This window comes from Sceloporus occidentalis, unplaced genomic scaffold (genome assembly GCF_023333645.1).
Source record: "Sceloporus occidentalis isolate IW3139 unplaced genomic scaffold, rSceOcc1.0.p SCAF_3, whole genome shotgun sequence".
NCBI lineage: Eukaryota > Metazoa > Chordata > Lepidosauria > Squamata > Phrynosomatidae > Sceloporus > Sceloporus occidentalis.
The window spans coordinates 186,490,766-186,516,790 of record NW_028316983.1 but is presented as its reverse complement, the minus strand read 5'-3'; the positions used below and the strand labels follow the sequence as shown (position 1 = coordinate 186,516,790).

General features: G+C 38.9%; 1 protein-coding gene across 3 annotated transcripts in view; it reads right to left on the bottom strand.

Moving 5' to 3' along the window:
• MYOM1 (myomesin 1) overlaps nt 1-26,025 on the bottom strand; it is a 104,434-nt gene that overhangs the window by 13,017 nt on the left and 65,392 nt on the right. For 2 of the 3 annotated variants that reach the window (XM_089517109.1, XM_089517110.1), the window contains 14 exons: nt 23,481-23,602; nt 22,367-22,684; nt 20,124-20,320; nt 18,885-19,011; nt 16,079-16,263; nt 13,454-13,568; nt 10,940-11,096; nt 9,840-9,946; nt 9,634-9,678; nt 6,824-6,960; nt 4,978-5,122; nt 2,930-2,989; nt 2,643-2,710; nt 1,788-1,901 (listed from right to left, as the gene is read on the bottom strand). In XM_089517109.1, the coding sequence (XP_089373235.1) occupies nt 1,788-1,901; nt 2,643-2,710; nt 2,930-2,989; nt 4,978-5,122; nt 6,824-6,960; nt 9,634-9,678; nt 9,840-9,946; nt 10,940-11,096; nt 13,454-13,568; nt 16,079-16,263; nt 18,885-19,011; nt 20,124-20,320; nt 22,367-22,684; nt 23,481-23,602 (1,897 nt within the window). The remainder of the gene's footprint in view (nt 1-1,787; nt 1,902-2,642; nt 2,711-2,929; nt 2,990-4,977; nt 5,123-6,823; nt 6,961-9,633; nt 9,679-9,839; nt 9,947-10,939; nt 11,097-13,453; nt 13,569-16,078; nt 16,264-18,884; nt 19,012-20,123; nt 20,321-22,366; nt 22,685-23,480; nt 23,603-26,025) is intronic. The other variant, XM_089517111.1, reaches the window with a different exon arrangement.

Sequence of the window (26,025 nt, the reverse complement as noted above, 5' to 3'; positions counted from 1 at the left end):
TGGATTAGCAAATCACTCTTGAATACATTCTTCACTGCCACTTGAATATCTTTATTAGGGCTTTATGGCACATGGCTTTTAAACTGCAATTTCATTCGGAGGGAAGCTGTATCAGCGACGGTGATCGCAGGACACTACTTCCGTCCCATGTCTGTCCTGTCCCCCTGCTGTCCCTTCTCATAGACAGGGGAAACCCATGAATAAGCTGCCCATTGCATGATGCCCAAATGCAAAAAGCTATTCCCAGGGCATTCAAACTATTGGCAGTCACATGGTGTCACTGTCCCATCCTCTGATCCTCCCCCCTTTCCCTCGCTATTTTAAAAAAATTCCGAAAGTTTTCAGCTGGGTATGTTTAGCCTGGAAAAGAGAAGGTTAAGAGATGATATGATAGCCCTGTGTAAATAAATGAAGGGATGTCATATTGAAGATGGAGCAACTTTGTTTTCTGCAGCTCCAGAGAATAGGATCCAGAGCAATGGATTCAAACTGCAGGGAAAGAGATTCTACCTCAATATTATTAAGAACCTCCTGACAACAAAAGCTGTTTGACAGTGGAATATGTTAGCTTGAAGTATGGTGGAGTCTCCGTCTTTTGAGGTTTTTAACCAGAGGCTGGATGGCTATCTGTCAGGGGTGCTTTAATTCTGTGTTCCTGCATAGCATAATTGGGTTGGACTGGATGGCCCTTGAGGTCTCTTCCAACTCAATGACTCTATGATACAGAGCATGGTATCAGTTTTGATTTCTAATAGTTCAATAACTGATTTAGGAGATGAGATAAAAATAATTTGTTTCAAAATGGCATACAACATCTCAACATAAGGGGGCGTTGTTTTGTTTTTGGGTTTTTTTTAATGGGCCAAGTTGGAAAGGAATGTGGTTGTGGCATGTTTTTGCCCTCTTCTTGCCCACTTGGAAATGATATAGGCCTAAATTTTGTGCAAATGGAGTGAAAATCCCTACTAAATCAGTTACAGTGGATTGCACAAGTAGTTGTGTTAAAAGTTGTGCAGCCTGTTGTGATTACACAACTATATTGGTCATTTGCTTGGGTAATAAAAACTGTATTGGATATTGTCTTTAAGCCTACTCTGAGACAGTACAACCAGTCACACAACTCATTAGCACAATCACATAATAGGACAGAGGTATTTTTATTTTGTGTATGGTATTACCCAGATAATGCTGGTTATTCAGCAGACTGGAGGTGAATTAAATTAAACCATACTCTTCCAAGCTTTATTACGTAAAGGAGAAATAGCATCTAACCTTTGAAAACATGCAGTGGTGATGAAATACATATGTGTTCAGAAGCATATTACATGTGGTCCTCCAGACATTGTTGAATTCCATCTGTCATCAGCACCAGCCAGCATGGCAAATGTTAAGTAATGATGGAAGCTGTAGTTCAATAACAGCTGGAGGATCACAGGTTCCCCACTCTGACAGTTGTGCACACATTATATATTGTGTAATAAATAAGGAAATGATCCTCAGGTTCAGTGCTACTTCAAGGCATTTTAATGCCTGACAGAAAGCACAAAGTTGTATTACATTGCCATGCCATGGCAACACTTTAAAGGCCTTGCTGCACCATTCAGACATGCACAGTTGTGTCATTTGTCTCCTAAACACCATCAGTCTGCTTCAGCTTTGTTCCATGGTAACTTCTGCCTTGGTCACATCAGTTGGTCTGCACATCTTTTGCTCCCACAAAATACTATCCATTTAGGAAAACTCTCTTATCTAAAGTGGCCACCCTCAACAGAAAAATGGCTACCCACCTCGGTTATCAGCAAAGTACACACACCATCCTTGAAATCATGCTCTTCATCAACCATTATTTCCCTTTCATCTTTATACCAGACAATGTGTGTTTCTTTCTTTATATTAGCCACCTGAAATGGAATTTTTTTAGTAGGATCAGTTTCTTAATCATCAGAAAAATTACAAAGCAAGATATCGTGTTATGCAAAATCTTAATAAGCTAAGGAAAGTCATTTGATCTTTTCAGCATTTCTTCTTGAGGCAGTTAAAAAGCATCCTATACTTTTACAAAGAAAGACCCCAGCTCATTTCACAACGAGCAGTAGTTATATTATGATACTGAAGTGTTAATTATCCCTTTAAAAGGGATACGACCCTAAATGTACATGCTGACCTTTTGATTTTGGAAGCTAAACAGTTTTGCGGCTGGGGAATACGTGGATGGGATACGAACAGGGAACACCAGGAATCTCCAAGTAGGGCTAAGAAAAAATTGTGCCTGAAAACCTGGAAAGCCAGGGCTGCCATTCAGAGCTGACAGCCCTGGGCTAGATAGGGAAAGGGTCTCACTCAGTATACAGCACCTTCCTATGTTGCTATGAGACCACTCTGCCTCCTGACTTTATTCTTTCTGATTCTGAATCAATCCAATGAATTGTATGTATGTGTGTGCATGCATACATCTATCCATCTAACTATCCATCTATGAATGTTTGTGCTGAATCTATAATTGTGATGTTCACTTAGAGTGGAAAAGAAGTATGTTTGATTCCACTGACACACCTGACAAAAACGTGACACCACTAAAAGAGTCTATATTGGTTAATTTTGCTTCTGTAAACAAATGCTGTCCAAGACGCACTGTTACTTACCTTGCATTTCAGTAACACATTGCATTCAGGGGTAACTTCCCATCCCAGATACTCAACAAAATGTGGACCTGTTTGAAATGATTTATAAAATAAACTCCCTCACATGTTATGGCATAAACAGAATTAAATGTATTTTTCATGCAGATTCATCAAGTATATCATTTTATAGTCTCTACATTATTGTTAGCATATGACAAAAATAGGTTTTATTAAATTTCAAACATATGCAGATGAATTAAGCCAGGTAATCAGCTTTATATAGCCCTGTCATGTTTGTGTGGTGTTACCTTGTTTCCTGAACCATTCTTGCCTCTGGAATTCTGCTTCTTTCTGGAGTTTCTGGAACACTGGATTTAAAATAAACAAACAAATAAACAGATCAAAGTATAGCCATCCTTGAAAGACATTAATTTGAATTCAAAACAGATACCTTAATCTGGCTAAGAAGATATGTACATGAGAAGTGCTAGCTGGTGCATGTCTACTTAGAAGTAAACCCAACTGAATTTAATAGGGCATAAGTATTTATAGGATTGTAGCCTTAGTTAAGCTTCTGCATACAAATCGGCTGCTAAATTGAGTGGTATAAACTAGATGCACATCCATATATTCTGTTTTTTTTAAAAAAAAACTGATTTCAGTGGGATAAATATTTTTGTTGTTGTTGTGTCCCTTCAAGTCGTTTCCAACTTACAGCAACCCTAAGGTGAACCTAGTTTTTAAAAGGAGAACTGGAGCTACTACTTGAAATGGGAAGAGAAAAATGTAGTTTGGGGCCTTTAACACTACACAGTTACAGTGCTGTGATTCCACTTTAACCTCCATGGAAACAGCCTGGAATCCTATGATTGAAAGTTAGGGAGATGAATTGAGAATTCTCAGCTAGAGAACTCTCTAGTACTTCACCAGTCTACAAACCCCAAGATCCCACAGGATGTTGCCATGGCAGTTAAGGTGCAATCAAAGTTCTACAATTGTGAAGTATGAAAGGGCCATTTGTTTCAAAGTAGGTCAAACTAGCCAGGATATTTTTGTGTCTGTTTGAAAAAGTAGAATGATATTAAGTCCCAATTAAAAGAACTGAAGTGCAACCCATGCCATTACACCAACTTTGAGTTCCAACCATAGTTGGATTTAAGCAAAAGAGTATTGTATTGCACTACACATCACAAATTCTGAACTAACCAATTCTACAGAATGATTATCCCAGGTGACCTGGATTACCCTTGCTATTATTACATTCTGGCATGGGTTAAGCAAATATCTAAATCACATGAATTGTTATGGGTCTGTCAAATCAATGACTAAATCCTATTAAATTAATTGTAATATTTTGGAAGTGCAATAATGATAAGTAAATATTGCTGTTGCTGGTATAATAAAAATAGCAGGTACTGAAAATGTACCACTTGTCTTAAAAATATGTTAGATAAATAGTTATAATATGAATCATCATTTATAGATGAAATAGTTTTGATTCCATTAAACCATCACATCTGAAATATAAACTGAATATTTATTTACATAGACTTGCAACAGAGAATATAAATTATACAGTCACTGCCTAATTATTACTAGTGTATATGTTAGAAAGTCATTACAAAATACTGTGGCCAAGCTCCAAAGAATACTTCAGGAATATTGTATGTCCAGTTGAATTACTATTGTTTCTTCAATGGACAGAAGCAGAAGTTTCATAAATGTCCCTACATAACATGGAAGGCTGCTATTTAAAAATACAAATTCCACTAAAAGTGAGGAACTAGTCTTGAATATCTATGAACTGTAAATATTGCAGTCTTACAGAATAATGATTTCAGTTGAACTTTCAACAGAACATTCCAACAACTAATCCTACAATGGCCTGTTACAGACAGGCCAAAATAAAGCTGCTTCGAGTCACTTTGGAGGTATGGTATTTCAATGATGCATGCGTCTGAAGAGTCCAAAAGCCACACCAAAGCCACGCTTCAGTCCTAAGGACTGGAGTGCAGCTCTTGTGTGGCTTTTGGACTCTTAAGACTCATGCATCATTGAAATACCATACCTCCAAAGTGACTCGAAGCAGCTTTATTTTGGCCTGTCTGTAACAGGCCAATATGACTATACAGTATGAACCAAATTAATTCGCTTCCATTGGTTAGCTAGTAACTTTCTAAATCTTAATAATTTTGACATACTATGAAACTACAAAGTAAAGCTTACATAGGCCCTAAAATGTGGGATACCTGTATTATCACAATTTTTCAGGAATGGAAATAATATTCAAGTCAAAGCATTTAATAGCAAACTGTACTAGGTAGTTGTTTAAATAAAGCATCTCAGTAGTGCTTACCATCACCAATAAGAACAAGACTGGATTGGTTGGTTGCTTTTCCATCTTGAAGTTGAAAGGTGTAAGTACCTTCATCCTCATCTTCAAGTCTATCCATAACCATTTCAATCATACCAGAATTGTGGTCAATCTTCATCTTATATTTCTTCAAGAACAAACATAAAAATGAGTTGAAAAGTCATCTTCAGAGTTTCTGAAATGTAATGTTCTCTAAGCCTCTAAAAGTTTTATGAAACCAGCACATCAGCTAAACTTTGAATACGTATTTAAGTTTTGCCCTCTCAAACATAAGGGAAAGTTGTTGAGCAAACCCTACATTAGTTTCAGCAAAATCCTTGTTTGATTGATGAATTATTGTGCCAGTCACAGAGACATTCCCCTTTCCTTGATGATGATGGGATGGCCATTGTTTCAGTCACAAAGACACTGCTACCACCTGCTTAGAGGAATCCACATTTTTTTAACATCTAAGTCTAAATTACAATTCCAAGGCTAAACTAAAGAAGACCTACTGAATCAATGGAACTTATTTACACGTTGACATAATAAATAAATAAATAATAAAAATTTTATTTATATACCGCCCTTCCTCAGATCAGGGCGGTTTACATCATTTAAAAACATCATACATACAACATTAAAAGCAATACAATGAAAACAAAAGCCCCGAGTTAGCCAGTCCTCTTGCCGGTGCAGCGGAAGGAGGTCCGTAGGACAACTTAATTGGGGAATGCGTTGCCAAAAAGGAAGGTCTTCAAATCCTTTTTGAATTGGGCCAGGGAGGTGGCCGAGCGGAGCTCTATGGGCAGCATGTTCCAAAGGGCCGGGGCGGCGATGGAAAAAGTCTTCCTAGTCGTGGAGACAAGCCTAGCCCCAGGAACCCTAAGTAGTTGCTGCCCAGATGTTCTGAGGGTGCGGGACGGAATATATGGGGATATATCCTCTTTTCATTCACTCAGTGGATCTACACTAATTGGGTCTAGCAATTGGATTTAGGCTCTATTCTTCTTATTAAAATTATTTTAAATTTGTATTGTTTTTAGCAACAATACCATGTTTGGGCTGAAAAACAAGTGAGGCATTTGAAAACAAAAATCACATACTGGAAAGCCTTCCTAAAGCAACGATGGGAAAGGATGAGGAAGAAACATCCAAATTAGTCCCAGCGAGCAAAGGTGGTGGGGGTCTAATTTGGATCTCTGCAGGCATAAAGCCCACACCAACTCCTATGTTCTGACTTCTCTCGATCTCCATATCAGCACAGCTCTCATTTTAGATAAACAGAAGTGAAGCATTATCAGCTAGTCACTTCTATGGTACAGTGAAGGTATTTTTGCTGTCTTGGGGGAAACTAATCACCATCAAACAGAATTACTTATCCTAATGTGTTAGAATCCAAGTGAGACTTCTGACTGGAAAATGTAGGGTACTTTAGCTGGGCGCTTTGTGTGTGTGTGTGTGTGTGTGTGTGTGTGTGTGTGTGTGTGAGAGAGAGAGAGAGAGAGAGAGTGAGGGGGCTGTCAGTGAGATCCCCAGGAGCTAAACTGGCACCTCCAAATGAGATTTACATCCCTGTAATAATATAACATAATAATTACATTCTGCTATTCTACTAAACACATGACATAGATTATAACTATAAAACTGGGCAATCAAATAATAAAAAATGCAAATTAAACAGTTTCCAAAAGTGATAACAAAATCATATCCAATACAGTGTAACACAGTATAATATAATACAATATAATTTGGTAGGAGATTCTATCTGAACATTTTACTTTTTTTTTTAAAGTTCATGTTATCATAACAGCAGATCACTTTTAGCAGCAAGCAATGATTAGCTTACCTCTCCATTAACAATTCCCTTGTCATTAAATACAAAGTTGACTTTAGCACTGCCAGACAATTTCTCAGCCTGCATCCAGAATCGCACCTGTCCCTTCTCTAAAATTTCAACTGCCAACTCAGATTTAAGGGGGATGACTGTTAACAAAGAAAAATAATGTCAAAGAGGATATTTGTGGTCTGCCCCCAAACAAAGACTCTGCTACCAGTTCCAGGATGTATTTCTTTTACACATTGGGTTATTTTAGCTTGCGTGATTCCTAAAGGTTGTAAAGGTTGACAGCCTTTGTCCAGTAAATGGTGTGACAGTTCTGGCTACAGAAATGTCTGAGGTGAAATGTAAAACAGCCCCCAAGAAGGCATTTGAAAGCATATACAGGCTGAACAGTAGTGTCACTGGGGTTGCCTTGCCCTCCCTCCTATCTATTGGGCCACCTGCTGCTGAGGGGGGCAGCACTGCAGCTCTGGAGTGCCCATTCAAAGTATAGTATGGCTGCTCTTCCAGCAGCCATGCTGGATCCTGAAGGCACAGACCCCCTAAGAAGTCCTTTACAATGTGGCTGTGTAGAAGGGGGCAGAACTGCAGCCTTTAGAGGGCCTGTTTATGGTCTGGTGCAGCAGCTGGATGAACAGGAAAAGGAGATGACACCCTTTCTTGCTCACCCAGTAGCTGCACCAGTCCCTCCAGGTGGACTGCCCTATTGCATGTTATCCCCATCTGGGGTGACACCCAGTGTAGTCCACACCTCTCTAGTGATGCCTCTGAGGCTGAAACATTTTTGACTTTTTATTAATAAATCATTCATCCATTGAGCATCTTCAGACATGTCTCCTGTTTTCTGCTGATCCTGATAGAGTGAGCCTTCTGGGTATCTGGTGACAGAGATAAATGCTAGATCCCTACTAACGTCTTTCTTGAAAGCAACATGTATATACACACACCTACTTACTTTCCTTCTGTTACACATCCACATAAAGGAGACTGTTTAATTCTTAGTTAAGTGTATTATGACACACATCCATGTGCCCTACTTAATCGAAAACATTATTTCAGACTTCTAGTGAGATACAAGAAGAGCACACGCTAGACTAATGATATTCCCAAATTTAGATTCTATTTCATTTTATATCTCCCTGGAAACAGTGCAGTATAGGCTATGGAATCTTCCACAGCCATGTTGCAAAAGATTCCAAGGTCCTAAGGAAGTAGGGCATTGGCAAATCATGATTTCACTTTGTTTGCTCTTCCTTGTGATCTCCTGGAGCTAAAACTCAAACCATAAAACCAGTTGCATCCTAATTTGTGGCCTGCCTTTGAATAATACTATTCCTTCTTAAGAAGAACCATGAGATATAGACCAGCATGCAAGCAACAAACTCTGGCCTCTATCACTCTTAAATACTCCTGGGGGGAAAAAGAAGCCCTATTTATTATGATAGCATTTGAAAAGGAGTAGAATGAGACAATCCCATGACCTTATGTACCTTCTAAACCCAGACAAGCTTACTGCCACATGTGTTAGTACTTGCATCAGCCTATGGGTATAAAGGGGAGTGGGGAGAGGAATTATGCTATGTTGCTTTTGTCTTACTGTCAGATCTGTGGCAATTTTAAATTCTTGTATGTAATTAGCTGTGAATATTTTAACCTAAAGTAGAACAAAAAGCAGACACAACACCCAGAGGCTAAAACAGAATGACTTAAGAATGCCTTAAAACCCTTCACTGCTGTGGAGAAAAAAAGATCTTTACTGGGCCTCTTTCATTTCAAACCAGAGTGGAAAAAGCTGGAGATGACAGTTCCTTAAATTCCCGGCAGGGACGTAGCCAAGGGGTGGGGGTTCTTGGGGTCCGCCCCCCCTTCCATTAGAAAAATGAATGGTGTGTGCTGCCGCACTGCCACACCCAAGCCCCATTATAATGGTGGCACTTATTCTTAAACCCCTTCCTAAAATCCTAGCTACGTCCCTGTTCCCAGGGTTGGAATGCTAATCCAAAAAAGTAACTTTTTCAAATTCTGCCTCAAAACAAAAGTATAAAAGAATTTCCTCCCAGCTCAGTTTTGTTGAACTGTAACACATGTGAAGAATTAGACAAATAATGCTCTCTTTCCCCCCTCTTCCATGCTGACAGAGAGAAACAGTCTTGTTAGACTTGCAGGTTCACTGATGGTATATATTTTTGCGTTCCAAAGAATTGTGTCCAAAACATTAGCTGAAGCACATTTTTAAAAATATAAATTAAAAATCCCTATTAAAATAATACAGAATGGAAGAATAGTTCGAGTTCCTAAATACATAGTGGAACAGGCACCATCTTAATTATAAAATAGTGACAGAGAAAGAAACAATCAAATACTGCAAGGAAGTGAATGCTGGAGTTCTGGGCAATTTATACAAAAAGTCCCATTGTGCATAGAAGCTAATCAGGCATCTGTAAACTCATCACAAATACGGTGTACATAGTTTTTTAAAAAACATTTTAAATCTGTTTTAACTTATTACTGCAGTTTAATATATTTTTGGTTTATTTTATTATTTTATTATTTTAATTATGTAACTTGTTTAAATGTGTAATGCTTTTCATAAGCCACCCATGAGATTCTTTATATAGAGTGGGATATAAATAGTTTAATAAACATAAATTAATTAATTAATAAAATAAAGGTTGGTACCTCTGTCAGAACCTAAGGTCACAGTAGTGTGTTTTATATGACTGTAACGAAAGCTGACATGTGGAAGCCACTATTCTAAGGTATCCCAGAAATACTAATGCTACATACTACTCTTTCCCCACTTTGTTAACACTTACCAGGGAATTTATGTGCGTGGCTGAGAGCAAGGAGGCGTTTCATTTCTGCAAAAGACAGAAATAAGGGGGGATGTCACACATTTGATATTCTTACACAATTTATTTTACAATTATCATTTTTATTGAAGCATAGTTTGTTTTTATATGACATAATAGGCAAAGGGCAAACCCAACATGTATTGTAGACAGAAGGTTTAGCTGCTCACCTTCCTCATCTAGTGTATAGCTTGATGAGACGCCATCTGTATCAGTTACAATACAGGAGTAAATACCCAAATCTTCTTCACTGAGGTCTTTAAAGACAGCTTTTGACCTTTAAGAGAGAAGAGCTTTGTTTAAGCCACATGCACACACTCAGACCATATATTCAGAAATGTTCACATACAATTGCAATGGCTGGTGAGCATGTTCATGTAGGACTCTTAGCCCAGGCATGCACTGGCTTCTTTATCTAATGAATGCTTCAAGTATACAGAACTACATAAAGCTTTATGGGTAAAATCTAAACTGCTGCACATAATACAAACTAGTAACACAAACTGTGCATGGAAGCTAATCAAGCATCCGTAAACTCACATAGTTTTTTTGGAAAATTAATATTTTAAATCTTTTAAATCTGTTTAAATTGAGGAGACCTGATGGCGTAGTGGTTAAATGCCAGTACTGCAGCCAGTATTGCAGCCATAAGGTTGTGAGTTTGATTTCAGGGTTCTAGGGTTGACTCAACCTTGCATCCTTCCGTAGGTCGCTAAAATGAGTACCCATCTTGTTGGGGGGGCAATACATGTTGTAAACCCCTTAGAGACTATTTAGTCCAGTATGAAGCAGTATAGAAATGTAAATGCTATTGCTCTTGCTAGTACACAATAAGGGATCATACAAATAACACAGAGGAATCAGATTAGATGTTACATGGTAGTTCTCTGGTGGCTTTCCCCCATTAACTTGTTCTTCTCTTAAAAGTAGCCATAAGCAAGGACAGTTTGGATCTGGGATATGGTGCAGGAAGAGCGATTCTGAACAATTCCCCTGTGCAGCTGACCAGTCGTAAAAGTCACACAAAATTATACATTCCTATTGGAGCTACCAGAAACACACACATACACACAGTAAAGTTATTACTAGCCACAGGAAAAATATGGCATCCTGGACTTCTTCTGACTGGGTTGAATTTCTATCACAGTTTCAGGACAGACTGACTGGTATCCCACTAAAAGAATCTAATTCATGAAAAGAGCATAAAGTATACATGTTACCAAATATGTATTTCTGCATAGCGATTTGTTCTGTTTCTAAAATTTCTTACTTTCCACCTTTGGTATCAATTCCTAATCGGGACTCATCTTCAATGGGTTCATAATTTTTGGACCAAATGAATTTAGAGTCTGCAGTCATCTGATCACATTCAAAGTTCAGTGAAATAACTCCATTATCATCTACCTCGACCACAACTTCTTTTGTCCCTAGAAGATCAAAAGAAAAAAAATATCTGGCATTTGATGTTAACTAAAACCTGCCATGGAAAATATAACCTCTTATTAGACAAAAGTTGCTTCATCAGAAACTGGAAGACCTTAAGCCAAATCTGTCTTACTTCTTCCATTTGGAGTATTGCCTAGTCCTCTCTTGTCAAGCTAGGCAGAAGAGAAGAGAAAAGCAACTCTGGAAACAAAACTCAGGGCGGGGGGAAACATTGCCGGTAAGCATAAGCAAGCCCCTTCAAACACATGGCCAGTATTGATGCAGAGTAAAAGCAGTGAGAAAATAAAAATGAGAACTGTCCAGAAGCCAATTTCTGAGTTCATGGAAAGTTGGGGAGACATTTTACTGTAAAACCATTGATCCTGGAAGTTTCCGATAGCAGAGGAATTCCCTTATTTGCTGGAAATGTTTTAGAGGCAAGATCCTGGGGGCCCCATCCGTCCTTCAGTCTACAATTGACTCTCCCTTGGTTTGTCATGAGGGGAATGTGTCTAGCTTTCCTATGGGCTAACAAGACTACATCTCTTTATTGGAGCTGAACCAGATCATTAGACGCCTTCAGTGCAAATTAGTGTTTTATTAGAATCCTAAACTTAAATTTTAACTGTAGTTTGTTGAAATAAAGTAGCTTCATAAATCATGGTTTAAAGTTGAATGTTTAAAATAAATCATAATTAAAATTAACAATTCTGTCATAATTATTCATAAATAGAAAGAAAAATCTCTAAACTTCTCCACATTGCCATTAGATTGAGATGGATCTTGTGGACCCAGAAGAATGTTATTATCTTTGTGATAAACCATGAGTTATGATGAAGTGAGAAATGTACCTTCCAGTTTCTTGCAGATCAGATTAGTTGTTTATGGCCCAATATTTTATATGACAGAAATAAAATGTGAAGTTATTTAAATCTATTTGTTGTTATTCCTATAAGGTTGTATTGGAGGGGAGGAAGGATTATTTGCAGGGCCACTGGTGCTGAACTGAGCTCCAAGCATAAATATTGCTGATAATTATTTCATTGATACATTACACAGGCATGATGAGTATGGAGTTATTTCTGATATGATGGCATTGAAAGGGCCTAGATTTACAGAGATTTAGTGGATATTTTCATGGGCAACTTTGTACAGTTTCGAAACAGTTTTTCACTCTCAGGACCATCTCGCCAAGGAAGGCCAAAAACTTAACAGAAATTAAAAAAACCTGGAAGTGGACAGAGGTCTAGTTTCACTTCAGGGTTTTAAAAAACTTTGGAAGGTTTGGGGATCCTGTGCCCTATTATTTAAAAAACAAACAAGCCAAATGTGAAATGTTCAATCTCTTTGGGGGGCATGTGTGAGGGCATCAGGGGTGGCCTTTGTGGAGTCCAAATTTCACAAAAGCACATCTGTAAGCAGCTGCACTTGATCACCTCTTTCCTGAAATAAGCATTTTAAGCATAGGATTTCTCAAGAATCACTGTGTCATCCGCAGCATGTAAACTAGTACACTCTAAATGTTTTGTGCAATTTAAAGATGTTGATTGGGTCCAAAATTACAATGTATTTAGTCGTCCCCCCCCCCCCCCCCGCTGCCCCAAAAAACTACTGTAAATGTCTGTACAATTAGAAGCTGGCTTGGGGCCACTACCTCAGTGCTAATGTCAGGCTAGCATAGTACATGGGTCATTTCAGTGAGAGGCAAGTTTACTCGGCCCATTCCTTCCTCTGTTTCTAGTCCTTCCTGATTAAACTACATGCTCCTCTACTGACAGAGGTATAGTTAAATTCTCAGATCCTGGTGGAAGACAGGAAATTCCCATGTGGTCTTATTACACAAGAATGTAGTGTCTTCAGATTTCCATACAAAACCAACAGCAGTATCTGTAGGTGCTTCAGGTGCAGGAAATGGGCCCTGAGCTAAAATTTCTCATACAGTGAAAAGAATATATTACTGGGGCTCTGTTTGTTCTCCTCAATTCCTTTGATGATCTTCTTAGGAGGTCACTGGACATATAAGGTAAGAGGCTATCCCATATCTACAGTACATACTCTTCTTTTATATTGCATTGCCCTTCACATCCCACCATCTACTTTAATGTTCTTTTGCTTGTGAAATACATCAAGTGTGTGAGGTTGCAGAGCTCTTAAAGATCTGTATGTGCCTTCATCTGTTCTAGGACAGAAGGGCTCAAAGAGGCAATATAAAGTTAGTCTGCTTGTATGAGATGATGTTCTCACTTCCTATTAATAGCTATAGCCAAGACAGCTTATGTGTCCCAGTTCTAATCATTCAGATATACATGGACATTTTTATTTCCGACATAAGCTAAATCACAATGAAACATTAACAAACCTGGTCGAGTTTCAGCTATTACAGGATCAGTGGGCTCCGAAGGCTTTCCAACTCCAGCTTTGTTTACTGCTCTTACACGGAATACATAACTAGTACCTTCTTTTAGGTCACTGATCTAGTGAAAACCAGCACAGGAGAGCATGAGTGAAAGGCTCCTTATAGGCAGAATGTGTACATTAGTAACACCCCCAAGCTATCCAAATTAAAATAAAATTGCTGGCAGACTGGTTCAAAGTACTATGATATTGTTTATCCACATTGCTTATTTTGTCCATCTGGGGTCAGGTCTATTATCAGCTACTGAATTTACTCAGTAAAGCACTCTAAATGGACCACATTGGCCTGTGAGAGGCTTCCATGTCATGTAGAACTGGCATAATGAGTTGCATTGATATTATAGTTGTCTGTAGTCTCCTGATAGTACACCAAGAAATATTTTGGGTTATTAGATATGAGGTGTTTATTGTTGCTGTTATGTATTTATACTTTTATTTTCCAACAACTAAGGAGTCTGTTTATTTCTTGTTCTGCATTTACCCTCCTTCAGAAATGTTAATCTGCTCAAACTCTATTGATAGCCCAAGACGTTTTGGTGCTCAAGAAAGAAAACTCACGTTGGGATTCCCATGGGGCGAATTTAACATTTCACAGTTTCCTTTCTTTTAATGGCATACCTCACCATCTGCCATCAAGAAGGCCTCCTCACTCTAGCTGCCACCAGAGATATCCCTAACCAATCTAATGTATTTGCTTCTCACAATTCCATCTGCACACTACCATTTCCTCTCCCCGAATATAAATACGAATATGACTCGATTGTGATCCATGTCTCTCTGTCCACCCAATTTTCCCCAGTTTTTATCCTATTGTATTTTACTGTTTTTAAATTATGATTATTTTATATTGTACTATTAGAATTGAGATGGGGGGTTGGGAAAGTATTAATTTTGAATTTTATTGTATTTTTAATGTACTTTTACTGCTGTAACCCGCCCGGATTCCTTGTGATTGGGCAGGCTATAAATAAATAATCTATTATTATTATTATTATTATTATTATTATTATTATTATTGTGTTATTCAACATGACTGGAACAATTTCCCCTGGCCCTGCAATTTTCTGTCCTTTAAATCATTAGACTCAACCCCTTTCACAAACCATTTCTGAGTCGTCATCATCATCATCATCTCAATTTATATCTTGCCTTTCTCCTGCCAAGGGCCCAAGGCTGCTTATAAACTTTAAAATAAAAGTTAATAAAATAAAAGCTAAAAATAGCTTTTAAATGACTTTTTTTAAAAAGTGTACTATTACAAAACTTTAAAAATAATTAAACATCAATTCTATTACAATACAAACTTAAGAACAGCTTTAAAATGCTTTTAAAGCATGATAAAAATAGAAGCACATCTCTTTGAAATTTATTCTGCCATATGATTGAAATCAGTCAAAGTTCTGTCCAAACAAATACTGTAAGTCTTAACCTGCTAGAAGAAAGAAAGCAGGGAGGGGGCTAACTAACTTCCCACGGAAGGGAGTTCAACAGTTTAGGAACAGCCGATGAGAATGCTCTTTCCTATGTCATCAGTCACACCTATGAAGGTGGTGAGGCCACTACAATTTCACCATTAAGCTATTAATTCATTCCCTACCCCTGAAGCATTCTTGCTCCTCTTGGCAAAGAAAAAATTTTCTCTGTTTGCTTTAGCCCTGGGGAATTAATTATATAGTTAATTCATTGGGTAAGAATAGATTAATACAGATCCACAGACAGGCATTAAACATTTTAATTACAGCATTAATATAATTAAGAATTTAAAGTATAGGGCATGCTCCACACAGTGAAGCATATTTAGATCACTTCTATTTCAATTAGAGGCATCTGAATATATGTTTAACTCTGCTATTGAGACCAATGAAACGTAAAGGAACCTATCTTTAGTTGGATTATGCCCATCCTGGAAGACTATCCTGGCCTAAAACCTATTGTTAGTACTACTAGAATAGATCCATGAAATCAATGGAACTAATGTAAGTATTGATTTACCAAGTTCCCATTGATTGATTTTATAGATAGATAGATAGATAGATAGATAGATAGATAGATAGAGATATATTCTAGTTGGATCTAGCAATTGGGTTTAAGCCTCTGACTTGCAAATACAGTAACCTTATATTAAGAACATGTTCTGTAACACTATATAGTCTAGCTATAAAAACTGAAATCAATAATTTCTTGTGGTACAAGTAGACAAGGCGTAATAAGTCAAAAACAACAATTTTGCTATATTTTCACAACTATATCTGAATAGAATGCATATTAGCTTGGGTATGCATTTGTTCAGCACTTGTAGAATTACAGAATCATAAAGTTGGAAGAGACAACAAAGGCCATCCAGTCCAATCCCCTGCCATGCTGGTTTACAAGCAACCATTAGTCATGCTATCCTATTTACACAACACTTCTATTTCTGATGTAGTGAACAAGTTATTCTCCTGGTGCAACTACAGTAGTTTTATATGGGAATACAACTGATCCTAGACAAGAAACTAGTATCACAAAAATAGAGCTACTGGTACTAGTACTTCTTTAACAGTACAGGTTTTCCCCTAAAATGTCATACCTTTATGAATTTGTTTGCAGTTGCTTTCTCATTCACACTCTTCCAATGTTCCTCTGAAGCATGTGTTTGTTTCATGTCAACATAAAAACCAGTCACAGGACTTCGGCCAACATAAATTGGTGGTTTCCATAATAGAACCAACGATTCCTTCCTCACTTCTCTGCATGACAAATCATGGGGTGGTCCTGAAAGATGAACAGGAGACAGAAGACAATTGAAACCACAGTGATGATTAATGCACAGTACCAAAGAAATGGTTACTGAAGAAGAAGAACAAATTGTAATCTCAGTGTGACCAAAATGCTACACAAGAAGATAGACAGAAGTGTCATAACACAATGACATCCATCCTTCTTTGTTCACACTTTATTACAACATAAAATGGGTTTTACATTTTTGGAGTACATACACTTCAGCTTGCAAATTTTGAAGAGTCGTGAAACAAATGGTCTACATCCTAAACTTATCTACTGAAGTAATAATAAAGTAAATACCTCCTTTTTGCAAAAGCAAAGGGTGATCTGGATTTTCAGGAACTGACTCCAATGGGGGCTAATTTCCAAAATGAACATTTTGAGTAAGTGTTTAGCACTTGCAAAATAAAAATTTATCTGACAACTTCAGCAAATGGTCTGTCAGGAGCAAAGAGAAATTACTATTCCAGTCAGCAGTTCATCAGCAGGCGATACGAGCAGCAAAGAATTCGTTCTATGGTGCTCGTATCGCGTCCGCGGAGTCGCGTCCAGCAGAGTTGTTCAGGGTAGTCAGGGAGCTAACTCAGCTCCCTCCTGCCCTGAACCAGATCCTTGAACCTTCTAAGGCCTGCTGTGACCAATTTAACAACTTCTTCGCGGATAAAACTTCTCGGATAAGCGAAGGTCTTGACGCCGACATTCAAGCAGAACCTAGGGTAGAGGCATCCAGGGCCTCCGTGGACTTTATTAAACTGGATCGGTTTGAGTTGGTAAGTACCGATGATGTGGACAAGATCCTCGGAAGTGTTCGGAAGACAACCTGTTCTCTCGATCCCTGTCCCTCGTGGCTAGCAGCCCAGGGGGGACCGGCTGTGACTTCATTGTTACGCCGGATTATTAATACATCTTTGAGGGAAGGGCAATTTCCATCTGATCTTAAATTGGCCATCGTAAAACCTTTATTAAAAAAGCCCTCCCTCGACCCCCTGGTACATAATAATTATCGGCCAGTTTCACTGCTGCCATTTTTGGGGAAGGTGATCGAGAGGGCAGTTGCACTCCAGCTTCAGGCGGTCTTGGATGATACAGATTATCTGGACCCATTTCAAACTGGCTTTCGGGCGGGTTACGGGGTTGAGACGGCCATGGTCGCCTTGGTCGATGATCTCCGTCTGGGCATCGACAGGGGAAGCATGTCCCTGCTGGTGCTCTTGGACATCTTAGCGGCTTTCGATACCATAGACCATGGTATCCTTCTGGGGCGTCTAGCAGAGGTAGGAGTCGGTGGCACTGCGCTCCAGTGGTTCCGCTCCTATCTCTCTGGAAGGTCCCAGATGGTGCAGCTGGGAGACGTGTGCTCCGATGAGAGGGCCCTTAAAACTGGGGTCCCTCAAGGAGCCATTCTGTCTCCCATGCTATTTAACATTTACATGAAACTGCTGGGAGAGATTATCCGGAGACATGGGGCGCGGGGTTATCAGTACGCTGATGACACCCAAATAATCTTCTCTATGTCTCCGACTGATGCAGTGACTGAGGATGGCGTCTCTCCTCTCGTGGCCTGTCTGGAGTCAGTAATGGGCTGGATGAGGGAAAACCGACTCAAGCTGAATTCAGAGAAAACGGAGGTACTTGTGATAGGTTCCCCTGGTCCAGGAATGGCGGTGGTTCCACCTGTCCTGAACGGGGTCACGCTCCCTGTGAAGGACTCCGTGCGCAGTCTGGGGGTGCTTCTTGACTCGTCCCTTCGCCTGACTACTCAGGTGAATGCGACGGTCAAGAGCACCTGTCATCAGCTTCGGCTTATTCGCCAGCTGCGCCCATACCTGGCCCAGAGGGACCTTGAAACTGTGGTACATGCTCTGGTAACCTTGAGACTGGACTTCTGCAATGTACTCTACATGGGGCAACCCTTATACCAAACCCGGAAGCTACAAATGGTGCAGAACATGGCAGCCAGGCTGGTCACTGGTACTTCCAGGGCCAGCCATATAACTCCGGTGCTAAAAGATCTCCATTGGCTGCCCATTCGCTTCCGGGCGCAATATAAGGTGTTGGTGATGACCTATAAAGCCCTAAATGGCTTGGGCCCAGGATACCTGAAGGACCGCCTCTCCCCATACATTCCGCCCCGCACCCTCAGAACATCTGGGCAGCAATTACTTAGGATTCCCGGGGCGAGGTTTGTCTCCACTACTAGGAGGACATTTTCCATCGCCGCCCCGGCCCTTTGGAACACGCTGCCCATAGAGCTCCGCTCAGCCACCTCCCTGGCCCAATTTAGACGGGATTTAAAGACCTTCCTGTTTGGGATCGCATTCCCTGATTAAAGTCCTCTAGGCCTCCTTCCTCCGCACTGGCAAAGGGATCGGCTAATCCGGGGCTTTTCTGTCTTTGTTTTTATGGAATTATTGTATTGTATGGATTTATTGTTTTATTGTATTGTTTTTAATCCGTTGTAAACCACCCTGATCTGTTGGAAGGGAGGTATATAAATAAAATTTTTATTATTTATTTATTATTTATTATTCTATTTTATCTATGATTCAATTCGGCATGAAACACTGAAAAAGGATCTTTTGTCAATTCTAAATAACCCATATGGTTCTAACCTGGAACAGCAATGGTCCATTCTTCACATTTGAAGGATTGGCTAGCTGGAGAAGGTATGCCAAGTCCAGCTAGGTTAGCAGCAGCAACTTGAAATTGGTATGTCATGTTCTCCTTCATGTCATGTACCTGTAGTACAGGTAACGTTAATGTGCTGCACACTACACAGTAACAGACATATCTACACAGTAACAAACATGCTTCTTACAATCTTTACCAATCAGTAATGGAAAGGTACTGTACTAGCAATTTTGTATGCTTAAGAAATAGGTACCATATAATTTGTTTCTTAGCATCAGGCTTAAGGTTGTATAAACATACAGTGGTACCCCGGGATACGAATGCGCCGCCTTACGAAATTTCCGGGTTACGAAAAAAATCCATGTAATTAAATGTTTCCGGGTTACGAAGGTTATTCCGGGTTACGAAGAAAATTTTTGGTGCTTTTCGGCGCGATTTCACACAAAATCGCGGCTTTCGCTATTAGCGCCTATGGGCATTTCGGCTAGCGAAAGTTTCCGGGTTACGAAAGCGGCAGCGGAACGAATTAATTTCGTAACCCGGGGTACCACTGTAGTTACACAATACAGGAAGCCAAGTAACTTCCTGATGTTGAAATTCTATGCATGCTTTTACATTAATGTATATCTAATTATATACATACATAACCATATATACTGATACAGAAAACATATCTAGTAGTCTAATATAATCTTCTCCAACTTTTTTTCCTGCAGACCACTGAAAATTTGTTAGAGGCCTAATAGTACTCACCAAAATGAGCTCTGGTGGCGCAGTGGTTAAATGCCTGTACTGCAGTCACCCACTCACAAATCACAAGGTTGTGAGTTCAATACTAGCCAGGGGCTCAAGGTTGACTTAGCCTTGCATCTTTCCGAGGTCACTAAAATGAGTACCCAGCTTGTTGTAGGCAATTAGCTTACACATTGTAAACTGTTTAGGGAGTGCTTAAGTGCACTGATAAGCAGTATAGAAACGTACTTGCTATTACTATTGCTAATATTAACACAACATTTGCTAACTCAGCACTCAGATCATAGAATTGGTTCCTAAATGAAGTTAATTTGCAGAAGTTCAGAGACAGAAGCATCCTATTCCTCATCCTATTCCTCATCCTAGTTGTACCAGCTGGAACTGTCAGCTGGAATGAAGCAGAAAGGTGAAAATCACCCATATCAGACATAAGATACCCATCTACCATTATGAAATCAGTTTCTTACCCTATATGCTCTTTCACTAACAGGTTTAATGTTTGCCTCTTTCCATTCCCCAGGTTTTCCACCAATCACTTCCCGGTAATTCACATAGTAGCCAGTTATTTCAGCTCCACCAATAATTTTTGGTTGTTTCCATCCAAGAACCATTGAGTCTCGAACACTTTCAAGTACCGTGATGTCATATGGTGGAGATGGAGTAGCTGTTTTAGAGTGAATAGTTTATTATCAATACAGGATGATTCAATTACTTAATAAAACATTTGCTTGGGATTATTTAGGTTCATACTGAGGTTTCCACCCTTTAAGAAAGAAATATTAATGCATTAAAAATTCAAATTCTCTAAAATCCCCAATATTTAAGGGAACTTGTCAATAGAAACTAATGTGATGTAAGGTGAGTATGGGTCATGATGAGTCATTACTTCAAAATAATTCAACTGTGGAACTGAAACCACTATTAAATTGTATTCTTTTAAATTAACAGGCAACATCATTGATGTATATTTTATTTTACTGAGTAAAAACAGTTTAGTTTTGCAAATCTTTCCCACCTCCTCTTTCTTCTATTCCTAGTGTTTGATATGATTGCACCTGAAGGATGGCTGAAAATATCTGGAGCAATGCTTTTCCATATGCATGGCATATGAGTGGGGAGGCCTCTCTTTTCAATACCACAATTCCCATGTAATATTTTACCTCTTTACTGCAATGCCACTTGTTCCTGAGATTACTGGCCAGAGGCCAGTACTACCCATGGTTAGGACCTTGGATATAAATTAGTTACATTTCCTTTTTTTTTTTACTTGCTGACTTTTTTGTAAACCATTTTAAATATAACTAGCAAAAGTAAAATACAAAGCTGCCTTTATAAATAATTCCATGGATCCACATAATATGAATGAGGGCTTGAAGTGCTACCAATAAAAGGCATATAAGAACTAATTGTCACTGTGTGCCTTCACATTGTTTCTGACTTATGGTGACTCTAAGGCCTATCATGGGGTTTTCTGGGACTGAGAGAGTGTGCCTTTCCCAAGGTCACCCAGTGGGTTTCCATGGCTGAGCAGGGAATTGAACCTTGATATATAGAGTCACAGTTCGATGTTCAAACCACTACACTACGTTGGTTAATCTGGAATGGAATAAGGGTTTCTTAACAGATGCCTTCAAGTAGAATGCATCACCTACCTGCTGGAACACAGCCCCCGCTGCTCTCTGCTGCCCTCATTAAACCAAAGTATATCAATCATGATGCCCATTAGTTTCAACTGGCTTCTTAAATGCTTTCAAGAAAAGGCTTTTATTTGGCTTTTTGGAATGGTTGTGGTCGAAGGTGTTTTTCAAACACACACACACACACACACACACACACAATTTTATGTTGGGCAATGTATCATATCCAATGGTAAGAGCTTAATTTTTCAATTAGTGAGTGTCAATGGAGTTGTTTTTTGTTACCATACCATATACAAATGTGATAGGTATGCCATGATATTTGCACATACAAGCAGAGAAAGAAACCAAAAATGAAACCTTGAGTCATTCTATGGTTTGATGGGACAAAGCGGGGGGGGGGGGGGCAGAAAAGGTAAAATGCTCACATTTTTGGCAGGACATAGTAAACATTGTATAGCTGCTCCTGCCACAAGAACAAAAGGCTAGGCAACACTGGTCATCTATGCTAAGTCAGAGTTTCCACAGCTTACCAATGCAAATGTCTGTTATTGATCTAAAATGTTTTACAGTGCTCTTCAACTGGAAAGGTACACCAAGTAGCTTATGGATCAACTAAAAACAATCAACTGGAAGCAAATTGTCTGTTCCCATGTCCTACCAGATAACAAAGTTGTTAATAATATATAAAGAAATGATAGGGTGCATGATGATCAATCTGCCTTTCTCTGATAAACAGAAACATAAAGACAAGGAAACAAATGTGATAAAATTAGCTAACAAATGCAACATGCAAGCTTTTTGTTAAATGCAACATATGTATATATGTGCCATAGTTCTAATCATCACCATATAATGGCCTAGATAAAAAGCTGAGCATTTATTAGATGGAGATGATTCCAAATGTGGCATGATTCCAAATGTAGATGAAATGCTGAGCATTGATTAGATGAAGATGATTCCAAATGTAGCATTGGCAAGATGTCCATTTGCTGTTTGGAAGATCACAGATGATAATGGTCTGAAATGAAGGTTCTAACACAGTGAAGTCACTCCATATGACTAAAGCTCACCTATATCTTTTTTCTTCTTCGTTTTCTCCAGTGCTGAGCGATCCCCAGGATGAGATTTACTTGCCTGCTTTGTAGTTGTCTTTTGTGATGAAGAGGTAGGAACTGTTTCACTCATTTTATTGTCTGTCGGACTCCTCTGCTTACCATTGCTATGGGGCACTGTTTGCCTGTTAGGTTTAGCACTGCATTTTAACAAAGCATCTGTGTCAAAGACAGGCTGGGAGGACTCATGCATGCCTTCCCAGTTGGTAGTGTGGTCTGTTAGTCCATCAGCTTTACCACTTAGTCCAGGACATACACCATGAAGCAATCCTCCCCCTATAATTGCCAGAAAATAATAAAGACATTTGAAATTAGAGTTGATTCATTCCCAATTCTCCATTATTTAAGTGAATGAAGAAATGGACACATAGCTGGATAGAAACAGGACATGGAAATTGGTATGACATATGGTTTGATTTATATGAAATGTCAGTTGGTATTAAGTATCATACATCTAAGCAGTTAATACTTGCATGCAGTTGGCATTTGTTATATACTCAACATTATACACTGAACATTGTCCAATGTGCTCAAAGACAATATTATGTTAAAGTCAGAATTTTTCTTTGGAGGAACATATCATCTATAAAATAAACCACAACAGCTGTTCTTGTTAGGATTACTGATTTAGTCATCATATCAAGTTTCTTGCTGACAACGTGCAAACCAAAAAGGATCCAAGCACAAACAAAATAAGAATAACTATGTTAATGGAATAAAGCAGTTAAGCAAATTAGGCATATCAATTAATGAATGCACTTTTTCAAGCTAGGGCATGTTAGACTAGGCATCATATTATGGAATGAAAACTACCAGGTCATTTTACTGGATAATGTGAAGTGAGCATATTTTCCATACAGGATTACAGGGAACACACTCAAAGAAGTCTGGGATGGTGAAGGTGAAAAGTCTACATATATATAGCGACTGGATGACTGTGAAATGATGGAAATGAAATATCAAATGTTATATAACGCATATGTACAAAAATACAGTAAATAAATAACACATCCCTAAATAATAATAATTAGGTTGCTTTCCACTTATGCTTTAGGAATAGGAGGCCACTTACCAATAGCTGCCTTGACTTCAATTGCTTCTGATTCCTGAGAATACCCACTGAGTCCAGCAGCATTGACAGCTCTGACCCGGAAAATGTAGTGGTCTCCCGTAGAAAGTCCATGGCAAGTGAATCTTAAGTCAAATAGTGAAAAATCACTACTGAATGGGCTTTCAAATTTTGTGAATGCTATTATCTAACATAGTGCTTCCCAACCTTTTCTATGCCCCACACCCCTAGGAAATGTATGACTAATGTTCGCACATCGTATAAAAGTAATATGTTTGAAGATGAAGAAGTCTCATTTCTAGTTTTTGAACCACATGCAATACTGTGGGCGAACAAATTGAACTTTTTTTTTAAAAAAAAAGCTTTTAACTAAGTGCATTAAATACAAATCTAAATTGAGCAATTAGATTCTAATTTATTCAGAAAAAAATGAGTGATGACTTGTGACTCATCACTCAAGGGCACAAGCCACTCTTTGTCACACACCCCTGAATATCATCTCACACTCCCTGGGGGTGCGAGCACTTCAATATGGGAACCTCTGTTCTAACACTTCTATAAGAAACTGCACTAGCATCTCATTATTTAAGGCTGCACTAAATCAAGGGACAGGGCCATAAAGGCCACTGAATGGGGCAGGTCCAGGGGAAATAATATTCTGGGACAGTATGTCCTGTCTCCTGGGTGTCTCCTCTGGCATGCTTTCCCTCAAATGATGAGGCACAGGGAGGGAGGAGTTCATTGAATTCCCCACTTCCACAACAAAAATGGAAGTTCCTGTGCTGGGTCTGAGAACTAACCCAAATATAAAATCCACATGGAGGCAATATTAAGACCAGCTTTGGATCTACAGTGTGGAAGCTCTTGGGTTCTCCAAAACCTTTTTCATGCTGAGTAGTGAAAAAATAGACAGAAGAAGAAGAAGGGAAGAAGTATGGAAGTCTGAAAATTTGGCTAGATGTTTTAGGTCTGAGTTAAACTAAAACTCAAGCTGGAAAATGCAAACTTTATGAATTCACTGTGTTTCCAATCATTCAGGCTATCCTTGCATTAGTGAAGAATGTCTGCAGCAGGGACAGGGAATCTGTTCTTTGGATAAAGCCACTCTGTGCAATTTATAATCCTGCTTGTACACCTCAACATGTGGAGAGCTTGGACATATGTCCCAACTCTTCTCTTTCATATGTTGGAGGAACACTTGAGTGGATACATCCGAATGGGCCAAGTATTCTGTGAAAGCTCCCACCTACTCCAAAAGAACTATAATAGTTCTTTCAGAGAAAATAAACATTCCACTCTATGATGGACAGCAATATCCAAGATGTAATAGGAACATTCTCTTCTGGCACAGTCCTGATAAGAAAACATTTCAGCAGACAGGGTATATAGTTAGATGACATTTTGGGGATGCAAAGGAGGCAATCCCACTTCATGTTTTGAGTCACATTTAATTTATTCATCAGGAACATATATTTATTGAACAGCTCAGTATTTCTGCCTACTTGGTAAAGCACAACAAAAGAAAATGATATAGGCTTTAGCTCACAAAAACAGTAGAAACAAAGAGGGCAAAGATATAAAACGTGTACGTGTGTGCATGCATTCAGCCTTATTATTATTATTATTATTATTATTAAACTTTATTTATAAAGCACTTTAAATTTGCACAGTACCATACATGCTGAGTATATAAAATTAAAACAAAAATTAAAAACCTGCCTAAGGTGTACAATCTAAGGAAACAAAAATAATAATATTAAAACATATAATAAAATATGACAAACAGTGCTCTCGTGTATGACCTGGGTGCACCTTATGCGGCTTTTAGCATATGCTGAAAGCCACGCTGGAAAAAGGGGCGGTGCACTCTGGAAGGGGGTGCGTGTACTACCGCACCATGTGCACAAGCCCCATTCATTTAAATGGAGCTGAAGCATATGTGGAATTCCTCTTATTGGGGGGGGGGGGGGGTCTGGAACGGATCCCCCATGTAAGGGAATGGCCAATGGCAATAATAATCATTCAGTAAAGTTATGAGGTGGAATGCTTCCCTAAACAAAAATGTTTTTAGTTCTGTCTTCAAGTTGGTTAAAGAGATGGCAGTCCAGAGAGGTAAGGGAAGGAGGTTCAAGGAATAGGGAGCAGCATGGGAAAAAGGGCAAATCCAGGCAGGGGAAGAGATAATTATATTAAATAAGCTGTCGTTAGTGAAGCAGAAGAGGATTTTCATTCTACAGGAATGTATATTGATGCATTAACCTTTGTCTGGAGAAAAGAACTAGAAAATACAAGAATTTCACTGGCCACTGAGGAAAACCATAGGTCAAAATGCATCTGGTCTCTATTTAAATGAAATCCTGCCAAGACCATTGGCCATTTACTTCCCTTCAATAATTGATTTATGCCTTATGGACCTTCATCCTTATAAACAGCAATAAGGCTGGGCTGGGCTGTGCATTTTTTAAAAAATCTGAACAATTAATTATTTAATATATGCATTGTATCTTTTAATATTTGATATGCACACACACACATATCCTAACTTTGT